The 12,594-nt window shown below is 40.8% G+C and overlaps 1 protein-coding gene across 4 annotated transcripts in view; it reads left to right on the plus strand.

The window, feature by feature from the left end:
- Positions 1 to 12,594, plus strand: part of ATP10B (ATPase phospholipid transporting 10B (putative)) — a 326,471-nt gene that overhangs the window by 215,201 nt on the left and 98,676 nt on the right. For all 4 annotated transcript variants that reach the window (XM_072145901.1, XM_072145903.1, XM_072145902.1 and 1 more), the window contains one exon: positions 3,404 to 3,598. In XM_072145901.1, the coding sequence (XP_072002002.1) occupies positions 3,404 to 3,598 (195 nt within the window). The remainder of the gene's footprint in view (positions 1 to 3,403; positions 3,599 to 12,594) is intronic.

Below are 12,594 nucleotides of genomic sequence, written 5' to 3' on the forward strand. Positions count from 1 at the left end.
GCTCCTCTGGTTTGAAGAATTTTTGGGACTGCCACATACAGGCACTCAATCTATTCCATTTTACTGGAGGGCCACCTACCTGCTCCTCTGGTTTGAAACATTTTTGGGACTGCCACATACAGGCACTCAATCTATCCCATTTTACTGGAGGGCCACCTACCTGCTCCTCTGGTTTGAAAAATGTTTGGGACTGCCACATACAGGCACTATCCAAATTAAATTGTCTCCATAGCAGCCTCCACACGTTGTCTCCATTGCTACCTCCAAAAGTCGTCCATATAGCTGCCTCCATACATCGTCCCTTTATCAAACGAGGTGTGTCAGGCAGAAATTTGGGTTGTTTTCATGGATTCCACATCAAAGTTGTTAACTTTGTCGCCACCCTGCTGTGTTATCCACAAAATATACTGGCAAACTTTTACCATTTAGGGATATTATTTCAGCGCTTCTTGCGCATCTGTTTACATTCCCCTCACCCGGCATATCCTTAACTTATAAGAACGCTACTACACTTGATCTTATACAAAAGGTTCTTAGAAGTGCTGTTTGGGGAGTAGCCTAGAGACAGGGGCTTGGATTGGCGAAAGCTCGCCTGGCAGCGGAACGCCAGCTCCATGCGCATCATGCGCTTCTTGCGCATCTGTTTACATTCCCCTCACCCGCCATATCCCAAACTTATAAGAACGCTACTACACTTAACTTGGTGCAGGCTGGGACCGAGTCTGACCCTGGGGCTGGTCATATACTGCCGACGCAGAGAATTGCGGGGCCTACCTCGGTCCAGGTCTCAAAGGCCTACTATACCTCCTCCCACCCCTCCTCCACCTCCTCCTCCTCCGAATTACCATCCGTGGGCATGGCGCCATCAGTCGGTAGCTCTAGGCACAGCAGCAGTGCCGTCGCTAAGCGACAGCAGGCGGTGCTGAAACTGCTGAGCCTAGGCGATAAAAGGCACACCGCCCAAGAGCTATTACAGGGCATTCCACATCAAAGTTGTTAACTTTGTCGCCACCCTGCTGTGTAATCCACAAAATATACTTGCAAACTTTTACCATTTAGGGATATTATTTCAGCGCTTCTTGCGCATCTGTTTACATTCCCCTCACCCGCCATATCCTAAACTTATAAGAACGCTACTACACTTGATCTTATACAAAAGGTTCTTAGAAGTGCTGTTTGGGGAGTAGCCTATAGACAGGGGCTTGGATTGGCGAAAGCTCGCCTGGCAGCGGAGCGCCAGCTCCATGCCAAGATCCAACTAACATAGTTTTAACTGCAGCACCTTTAATCTACTACTAGTTCACTGCCTCCATACATGGTCCCCTTATCAAACGAGCTGTGTCAGGCAGAATTTTGGGTTGTTTTCATGGCTTCCATGTTAACTTTGTCGCCACCCTGCTGTGTAATCCACAAAATATACTGGCAAACTTTTATCATGTACCGATATTATTTGAGCGCTTCTTGCTCACCTCCTTTGGTTCCTCTCTGCCACCCATTGGTTTGAAGCCTGAGTCCATTTAGGGTATGTCGCCATGACACTCTCTAGCCTGCTGCCGCTGCCTCTGCATGCCGTCCCCTATAGTGTCAGGGTCAATTATTGGATGTTTTAGATGCTATCTAGCTTCATTCTGTCACTCTGTCATGGCCATGCTGTTGCCCATAATTTTGGCATAATGGTGCGATTAGGCAGCCTCAGAGGCATCCATGCATGCTGCCCCTGCTGTTTCCTGTCCATTTCCGTGGTGTTTCCATCCTTTTCTGAGGTTCCCAGGTGTTTGGCCAAGCTTCCCTGTGCAGAGCCTTGGTCCCCTTGAAAAATGCTCGAGTCTCCCATTGACTTCAATGGGGTTCGTTATTCGAGACGAGCACTCGAGCATCGGGAAAAGTTCGTCTCGAATAACGAGTACCCGAGCATTTTAGTGTTCGCTCATCTCTAATTACTATCAATATCTTTTAAACTATTGTCAAAAAATGTAGCCCCTGATACTAGTGAACAAAATATAGAATTGCATTTAAGGACTTCTGCAGATCACTTTACACCAGCGTAAAGTTGTATCTGAAAGTGGCATGTTATAGAGCAAGCATAGTTGAGCAGATTTTACTGCCTTACCTGCAGGCAGCATCTCATACAGCAAGCAGAGCAGGGCAAGCTGCAGTGATATTACAGTCAGGGCAAGCTTAGCAGATTTATAAATAAGTTTGTAGAAAAAGAGTCAGTTGAACCAGGGTTTATTTACTGCTCACACACTTACCTATGTGCTAAACTTACATATGCCTCCATTAAACAATCATATACACACAACAATTGTTATGATTAACCCTAACCATAAATAATTATAATGACAATTTGGCAACCAAAGAGAATAAAAATTCATCTTGGTGATTTTCATCAAATGTGTTCCCATGGATAACACACCATTCCTAAAGACTATTAATAAACAATACCCCTTTCCTGTTGACTATGACCCACTATACCTACACTATATTTCACAACTACAATTCCTATCTGTCTCAATCAGTCCTGGTGTATACAATTTGGTTGCCCCGGGATCCTACCATAAATCTTCTATCTTCTAGGGTTGGGCATGGCAGAGTCTTCTCATGAATAGCTTCTCCTCTCTGCATCCAGCCACTCCCCACTCTATTAAAATATGAGCTCCCACACAGAGACATCCTGCCAGTAATCACTATGCACAGACTTACTCTAGGAGCTACAGGCAAGATAAGGTCTTTATCGAGGGGGAGGCCACTGTGTGTGTGTTATAGCTCAGATGTAGTAGAGCTGACAGTGTGTGTTATAGATCAGATGTAGCATAGTTCAAGTGTGTTATTGTATGTTTTATGCATCTTATGAATCTCATAAATTCTCATTTCTGATCTTTCTCATCTCTCTTTTTGTATGTGTCAGATAGTGGTAGAATTTTCAGAAGCTAAATAAAAGTGTAGATAAATCTGTACCCCGATAATCTAAGAACATTGTCAGCCCACAGTATCTCTTAGCACAGAGGAATTGTGAAGTTTCTGCTTAAAGAGTCCCCGTCCACACTCAGGAATTTTACTCAAGAAATTCCTCATTCTCAAAAAATTACTTTGTATGTGACCTCCATCAAACCAATCTTTTCAGAACCTTAACCTATATCGATGAAGGGACAAGCTTTTTATCGTAAAATTAAGACATAGTGACAGTTGCCCTATAAAAAAATCAAAATGAAAATCCCTTGTTACATTTATGGTATGAACCCAGGCTCATTGAAAGTATTTGTCTATTCAGTGATTTTCCCAATACTTTATATGATCCGCCCATAGTCTGTTTAATGAAACCAGTTTCATTTGCCTACTGTATACTCTTTATCAGCTTGTCTAAAAATAGCTCAAGTGACGCTTTCACCTTTGCCTCACACAGGTCTGCAAACTTCTACTTTCTTGCCCTCGCTATCTTGAACTGGATGCCTCAAGTTGAAGTGTTTCATAAGGAGATCACTATGGTGCCGCTTGTCATAGTGATGCTTGTTATAGCATTCAAGGATGGTGTGGAAGATTTTAAAAGATACCTCAACGATAGGAAGATCAATACACAGACAACTTATGTATATAACAAGTAAGAAATGTTTACACATAAATGGGTGAAAGTGATCAGGACTTATGTGTGATACATCAATGATCTGCTCTGCATTAAAGTAAGATGAGACTAAATAATTAAAGGGAACTTGTCAGCAGAAATTGAACTAATAAACAACTATCAGTATGTTCTTAAGCAGCTTTACACTTTCCAGATCATGTTTCTTTCATGGCCCAGTGTATTGGCATCATCTAAAAAAATTACATTAAAATTAGAGGTGTATTGGTTGTATAAAGTTAGCTCAGTACTGAAGTAAAGCTATGTCCACCTCCAAATGCCTTTTCCCTGTAAATGACGACATTGTATCCATGGATATAAGGAAGCAGAATTCCAGAAGTCTACATCATCTTTTTATTTTCAATTGTAAATCACAGCAGATGGCTTGTTTTGAACCAGGGAGAGCTCGACTTCAGTGCTGAACTCTCTGCCCCCTTGACATTATATAACCGATATACGGTACATCTCACCTCAAAATAATTTTTTTGGGATGATGCCACAATGCTTGGCCTTGAAAGACGCATGATCTGCAGAGTGTTAACAACATCATGTTACTGGTTTATTAGTTAAATTTCTGCTGATCGGTTTCTTTTAAGAGGCTTTTCTCAATAAAGAAGACATATCTCTTGTTCTCCATTCACCATAAACTGAAATCTAGACCAGCTAATAGTTAGTGTACATTTGATCTATAAGTCACAATATCAAATACATACATACATTTATATTTTTATATGTATATTACCATATTATAGTTCATTTAAACTACCCGTTCTCCAACCCACCCCATGGAGTCCCAACCAATTTTTAGAAACATATTGGAACACATTTACTAAGAACAGTACACGTTCTACATGAAACTGGTGCTCCCTGCACTGCTCTGACAGAGTGTACCAACTTTGTTTGGTACTCCTTTAAAGGAAACCTACCACTATGGATCTACCTATTAAGGTAGGTCCGCTGGTAGGTGCGTCTAACGAATGTAAGGATTGCCCTTTTTAGGCCTAATCCTTTATTCCCCACAATCTTTTAGAAAGTTTAATGGCCTTGATAATTTTCTAAAGAGGCTACAGGGGCGTGGAGTGGCCAGAGCTGAGGCAAAGCCGCCCGGCTACTCCGTGCCCCAGTAGCCTCTTTAATATAGGGCTTGCTATACACTTTTGTCGACTTTGCATGATAAATCTTGTGCATGGTCCAACTGGGCATCGGAACGCCCTCTAATTTGTGTAACATGATGCATAGTGCATCTGCACCACAAAAGTGTTATGCGCGACACAATTGTGGTGCAGACACTTCTTAAATACCTGTGCAAGCAGGTTGCACCTAAAATAATGTGCAAAGTCTTACAGAACACTGGCGCGTGGCCTCGTAAATGTGCCACATATTGTGTAGTGTCCAATTCATTAAACAGTTGCAAATTTCAGAAATATGTGACTTTATTTTCTGCATTGTAGGTGGGACAGTAATTCCCCCTCAGTATGTACATGGTTGTAAAGGTTTTGCTTTATGTTACTAACATTTTATAAATGAGGCAGACACAATGTGGCAAATCACAAAAGGTAAACCAACAATTCTGGTTATCTGGTTTAGAGTTGCTTTAGAAATGCTTCAGCTAATAAATTCCATGGCTAACAAGTAGTAATAAATACTAAGAAATGTATAAGGATGATGCTCTATGATATTTCATGGAATAATAATGTGGTCCATACACACAAGGGACACACAAAGGAAAATGCAGCATTAAAGGGGTTTTCCCATCTGGGCATTCAAATTAAATTAAATTCATTTGTCATATATAAACATTTCTTCAATTGGATGTTATTAAAAATATGTTCTTGTGTAAAGATAATTTCTCATAAATGTAGCCATGTTGACCCTTAGAAATGAGCTTCCTCGGATACGACCACCTCACATTTTGGTAGCGGTGGTCAGACATGAGCTATTGAGTCCTGCCTAACCACATGGATTCAGCAATCATTACTACAGGACTGATGTGGGACCTGCAGTAACTCCTCGGACATTTAATATTCAGAATCGTTTTGTTTCCTTGTGCAATCACTCCAGCAGAGGTGGCCCTATCCAAGGACACAGTTTTGTTTTTTAAGGGACCATATGACTACATTTATGAGAAATTATCTTCACACATGCACATTTTTTTTAATAACATCTAATTAAAGAAATGTTTATGTATGGCAGATTAATGAAACTGAATGTGAATGCCCAGACTAGAATACCCTTTTAAGTAAATAAAATTACTACTTTGATTTCTTTTTTTTGTATGTTAGTTTTTTATTTTAGTGTTATATTTTTTGTCTTGTCTTGTACTAGTTCTGGCTAGTCGCAGGAATAGGAGAAACCTGATCTTCACTTGATGTGTTTTAGAGGACTCTCTATTAAATGTCGTGAAATCTCCAGAGACCATTAAACTGTGCATGGAACATGATATTTTAGAAATAAGTACTGGTGTATAAAATACGGGAAAGTGAATGTGTCTTCTTCTTACACTTTCTCCGTGTGTGGTTTTTTTAAGCCTTTGTTTAAGGTTCTTGTTGTAAACCGTCTGTTTTGTGCCTCTGTAGTATTAATGCATAACCGGTGTTTTGTTGTTTTTGTTTGCCAAGACTAAGGGAGCGGGATGATAATTATATGAAGTAATGATTTCACGCTCAAGCATTGCTTACCTTACATTGTCCAACATATTAAGTGGAATTTATTTTGTATGTAGTTACCTGGTTAATCTCTTCCCTACTCCTATCAACACCCTGATCATGTAAAGGATTATTATACAGTATACCAACAAGATCAGTATAAAACCTCCCAACATAATGGAAAAAGCTCCTGAGAACAAAAGTATTGGATGGTCTAATTCCAACTTGCCCCATCTTTATTTCACATAACTGCCCTTAACCCCTTCATGACTGATGGTCATTAGTGCCTGAATGTCCAGGTCAATTTTTGATGTTCGGCTATGCGCCTCTTTAAATGATTATATCTCTGGAAAAGCATTACATATCATAACAAATTTTACTTAGTTTTTTTATATAACATGTGAGACTAACTTGATAGGATAGTTTTATTAACTACATATTTTTATAAAATGTGCCAATAATTGACTACAAATATGAAAAAATAAGCTTTTTCCAATTAAAGGTTTTTTTTAATAAGTAATAACTATTACCAAAATATGATATAATATGTTATAAATATGTACAGCATTATTCCATCAGCCTTTCCCAGGTTCAGTTATAGATGCAGAGGCTGCATGTACTTCTACAAAGTGTTTCCAGCAGCTTCTTCTATATTCTGCCTTCAGCTGAACAACTGGAGGGGGGCAAACTTCAAACTCCTATATCAATTGCACCCTTGCATATAAAAACTAAATTCTATTGTCATGTTAAACAGGAGAATCTCCTTTATAATATGACATGTGGTTTCTTAATAGATGCTCAACAGGACCAGAGATATTCATTCTTAATTTAAAATCGGGAATAGAAAGCTGTACATAAAAATAAATTTTTTAGTACAATTGTCTGGGTAGATATATCAAATCAGAGATTCTTTTGTTTAAAATGACACAAAATTCTATGCACCAGGGTTCAGGAGATATTGGTCACTGTCACAACATTTATAAACTGCATGTGCAAATAGGAGGTTTATAGCAGTATGGCAGTCCTGAAGGGGTTAGGGATTAGCCTGGATAAAGGTTGAGAACGGGCCGTGTACATATTAGATGGTTGTCCAACATAATCAGCAAATTTGTACAATATAATTTAATGTATGTTGGAGCCTTCAGCCCACAGTGGTGTCATCCACTTCTGTCTGTCTTGGTGGCATCCCAGTCAATGTAATGCACTAGTAAAAACATTTTGTTACTGGTGACTTACGGTAAATCACTTAACACTTAAAATCTGGTATAATAGCACCAGTATAGCAAATGATCCTGGGTTGACCATTAGCCATTATGGTTGGTCCCCAGTGTTCACAAGTGCTTCTCGATATATTAGAATCTGCAAAAAGTCATTACTAATGGAGTGAATTTTTCAGGCATTTATGTTACTGTTGATAATTATTGCTTACAGAAAAGTCATTATTTTAGAAAATTATAATATTATATAAGACCAACTGTATATAATTATAGGAATGGTGGCCAAATGAAAAGTATGTACAGTAAATGCACTCAATACTTGGTCGGGGCTTCTTTTGCATGAACGACTACATCAGTGTGGCATGGCATGGAGGCAATCAGCTGATGGCACTGTAGAAGTGCTACAGAAGCCCAGGTTGCTTTTCACCCTCCAGCTTTTCTGCATTATTGGGTCTGGTGTCGCTACTGTTTTGGCAGTGTGGAAAGTCCTGCTGAAAAACAAAAATTCCATCTCCAAAACGCTTATTGATAGACGACTGTACTGACTTTAGTCTTGATAAAACACAGTGGACCTACATCAGCAGATGACATGGCTCCTCAAACCATCACTGATTGTAGAAACTTCACAATAGACCTTAAGCAGCTTGTATTGTATGCCTCTCCCATCTTAACCCAGACTCTGGGATCTTGATTTCCAAATGAAATACAAAATTTAATTTCATCTGAAACACTTTAGACCACTGAGCAACAGTCCAGTTTTTTCTCCTTGGTCCAGGTAACACACTTAAGTGTGATACTGGTCAAGAACTGGTCAAAAATGTCTTGACACATGGAATGCTACACTTGTAGCCCATGTCCAGGATATGTCTGTGTGTTGGCTCTTGAAGCAGACTACTCCTTGTGAATCTCCCCCATATTTTTTGAATGGCCTTTCTTTAAAGGAAATCAATTACTCAATCAACACAAAAAACCTAGAAATACTCACTTCTGCTCTACTTCATTTTAATCTCAGTGCTGTCCAGCGCTAGTCTTGACTTACCGGGATCTCCTAGAAAAGAAACTTACAATTAGCAGCACAGAGCAAGGGGACAAGATGTCCAGCGGTCTGGACTGCTAATTAGGCACGCCCTTGTCATCTTCCTCTCCCATACTGGGAGAGGGGGGGGGGTAACATCACATTAGGGGCATGCATTTATACCTCTCGTGTGACATCACCATGCCGGGAGCATGGGAGATGGAGGTGGCGAGGGTGTGTGTAATTAGCAGCCCAGAGGGCCGGGCATCTTGACCCTGGGATCCGTGATGATAATTATAACTTTCTTTTCAAGGTGATCCTGTTGTGACTTGTTCATATAAAAATTTTAGATCTAAAAGAAAAAGGGAAACATTTTTCAAAATATAAATTTTGTTTTCAACTACTCCTCACCAATTCTTTATTGCTTGTTCAATTAGCTTTTTTGGAAAGCCTCTGGAGAGAAAGGTCTTCTAACTCATAGTCGTGTTCTTTCTAAAACCCTGAGTTTTTATTTGTGATCTTTCTACTAAAATGAGTCTGTTGTGACTTGAGGAAAATCTGTGTATTTGGGTAGGAAAATGACTTGGTGATATAAAACAGAGGGTTATTTATAAATGGCAATTCTCAGATTGGGTTATAGTTACTAGAGGGGTGCCAGAGGGGTCAGTATTGGGGCCATTTCTTTTTGATATTTTTAATAATGACCTTTTAGAGGGTTTACAATGTAAAGTTTCAATATTTGCAGATGATACTAAGCTTAGTAAAGTAATTAATACAGAGGAGGATAGTATAGCATTATACTAGATCAGTGATGGCGAACCTTTTAGCGGCCGAGTGGCCAAACTGCAACCCAAACCCCCCCTTATTTATTGCGAGGTGCCAACAAAAAATTAAAGCAGTAAGTTATTGCTCCTTGTTCTTCAACAACGTTCGATCATATTGGCCTCCTGAGCACAAGATGGAAAAATTGCATCATTTTAGCTTCTTTCCAGTGTCCCTCTGTACACAGAATCGTGGGGCCAGCAGAAGTTCTTTCAAAGATAATTCGGCCCCGTCTACTCATTCTCCCTCTTCCTACATAACCAAGTAGTGAATCACTTAAATATATGAATGAAAGCAGCATCTTTTAAGTTGCTTGGAACTGCAGGAACATTCTTTGAGTCCTGTCTGGTGTGCTGGGGAGATGGCCCGGGGGCCCATAGAAAGGGCTCCGAGTGCCGCCTCTGGCACCCGTGCCATAGGTTCGCCACCCCTGTACTAGATTATAGATTTGTGGAAAACTGGAGGCCTGGGCTGAAAAATGGCAGATAAAGTTTATTGAAGATATATGTGAGGTTATACACTTTAGCCAAGGAAATGAAAATTATAAGTATGTGTTAAATTATAAATGTATTGCTAAAACTGATAGAGAAAAAGGCTTGGGGGTATTGGTGGATAGTAACCTCAATGCTAGTGATCAATGTCAGGTGTCAGCTGCTAAAGCAAATAAAATTATGGGATGTATCAAGAGAGGAATAGATTGTCATGATAAGGATCTAGTTCTGCCCTTATATAAATCCCTGGTCAGATTACACATGGAATATTGCGTACAGTTTTGGGCGCAAGTGTATAAAAAGGACATAGTAAAACTGGAACAGGTGCAGAGGAGAGCAACCAAGATTAGAAGGAGAATGTGAGGACTAGAATGATAGATTACTAAACCTTGGGTTATTCATCTTAGAAAAAAGACAACTGAGACTCCAAAGATCTTTTCACATCTAGGCCTGTGTCCATGACGAAGAGTATCCTCTTCACCTAGAGGAGAGGAGGTTCCACCATCACTATAGACAAAGGTTCAATACTGTACAAGCGGTGAGACTATGGAACTCTCCGCCACAAGGTGTTGTAAGCACTGATAAATTGATCATATTCAAGAGAGACCTGGATGCCTGGAGAGCAATAATATCTGGAGAACAATAATATCACATTATAAGGGAATAAAGCTTTTTGGTAATAATTTCTTTTGATCTAGGGAGTTATACTGACCCCCATATTAGGGTCAGGAAGGAATTTTTCCTGCTTTGGGCCAATTGGCATCAGCCTTGCAAGGATTTTGCCTTCCTCTGGATCACCAGAATATAATGTATAGGTTGGACTTTATAGACTGATGTCTTTTTCTAACCTTTTTTACTATGATACTGACACCGACTAGGAACTACAATTGTTGATAACTAGAGATGAGCGAACATACTCGTCCGAGCTTGATGCTCGGTCAAGCATTAGCGTACTCGAAACTGCTCGTTGCTCGGACAATACTTCGCCCGCTCGAGAAAATGGCATCTCCCGCCGTTTTGCTTTTTGGCAGCCAGAAACAGAGCCAATCACAAGCCAGGAGACTCTGCACTCCACCCAGCATGACGTGGTACCCTTACACGTCGATAGCAGTGGTTGGCTGGCCAGATCAGGTGACCCTGGAATAGACTAGCCCATATTGTGAGGAATTTGTAGTGAGACTTGCGACCGTTGTGTTTAGCGCTTAGTGACGCACATATCCATCGCAAAGACCGAAGTGGGACAATTTATTAGGGGTTGGATTTCAATTAGGCACAGTCTGCCATTTACTTTTTATTTTACGTTTATTTTTTGATAACTCAGCGTCATCTCATCTGGCATAGCAGTGTGCTTTCATAGTTGGCTAGAAAATAGCCATAGGAGAATCCAAACGGCTTACTTAGGCCTACAATAGCGTTATATATTTTATTTCTGGTTGATCTGCTGGTGGCTGGCCTTGCTGTAGTGCATCTACTACCATATTGTGAGGAATTTGTAGTGAGACTTGCGACCGTTGTGTTTAGCGCTTAGTGACGCACATATCCATCGCAAAGACCGAAGTGGGACAATTTATTAGGGGTTGGATTTCAATTAGGCACAGTCTGCCATTTACTTTTTATTTTACGTTTATTTTTTGATAACTCAGCGTCATCTCATCTGGCATAGCAGTGTGCTTTCATAGTTGGCTAGAAAATAGCCATAGGAGAATCCAAACGGCTTACTTAGGCCTACAATAGCGTTATATATTTTATTTCTGGTTGATCTGCTGGTGGCTGGCCTTGCTGTAGTGCATCTACTACCATATTGTGAGGAATTTGCAGTGAGACTTGCGACCGTTGTGTTTAGCGCTTAGTGACGCACATATCCATCACAAAGACTGAAGTGGGACAATTTATTAGGGCTTTGATTGAAATTAGGCACAGTCTGCCATTTACTTTTTATTTTACGTTTATTTTTTCATAACTCAGCGTCATCTCATCTGGCATAGCAGTGTGCTTTCATAGTTGGCTAGAAAATTGCCATAGCAATAGGATAGCATCGTTTGGTTTTAAAAACTAAAAAACACAAAAAAAAAACCACAAAAAAAAAGTAAAAAAAAAATTAAAGTAATAACTTTCATTTTCAAAATGTTTAACCCAAGGGCTAGGGGTAGAGGACGAGGGCGGGGACGTGGGCGTCCAACTACTGCAGGGGTCAGAGGCCGTGGTCCTGGGCGGGGTGAGACACCACCTGCTGATGAGTGAGCAGGGGAACGCCGCAGAGCTACACTCCCTAGGTTCATGTCTGAAGTTACTGGGACTCGTGGTAGAGCACTGTTGAGGCCAGAACAGTGCGAACAGGTGATGTTGTGGATTGCCGACAATGCTTCGAGCAATTTGTCCACCAGTCAGTCTTCCACGCAGTCCACCCATGTCACCGAAATCGGCACTCCTCCAGCTCCTGCACCTCAGCCTCCTCCGCCCCAGTCTGCCCCCTCCCAGGAAAATTTGGCATTTGAACCGGCATACTCTGAGGAACTGTTTTCTGGACCCTTCCCACAGTCACAAACCACTTGTCCGGTTGCTGCTGAGCAATTTTCCGATGCCCAGGTTTTCCACCAGTCGCAGTCTGTGGGTGATGATGACCTTCTTGACGTAGTGGAAGAAGTGTGTAAAGAGGTGTCCGACGATGAGGAGACACGGTTGTCAGACAGTGGTGAAGTTGTTGTCAGGGCAGGAAGTCCGAGGGGGGAGCAGACTGAGGGATCGGAGGATGATGAGGTGACAGACACAAGCTGGGTTGAGAGGTCGG

The sequence above is a fragment of the Engystomops pustulosus genome, chromosome 4 (assembly GCF_040894005.1).
Source record: "Engystomops pustulosus chromosome 4, aEngPut4.maternal, whole genome shotgun sequence".
Lineage (NCBI taxonomy): Eukaryota > Metazoa > Chordata > Amphibia > Anura > Leptodactylidae > Engystomops > Engystomops pustulosus.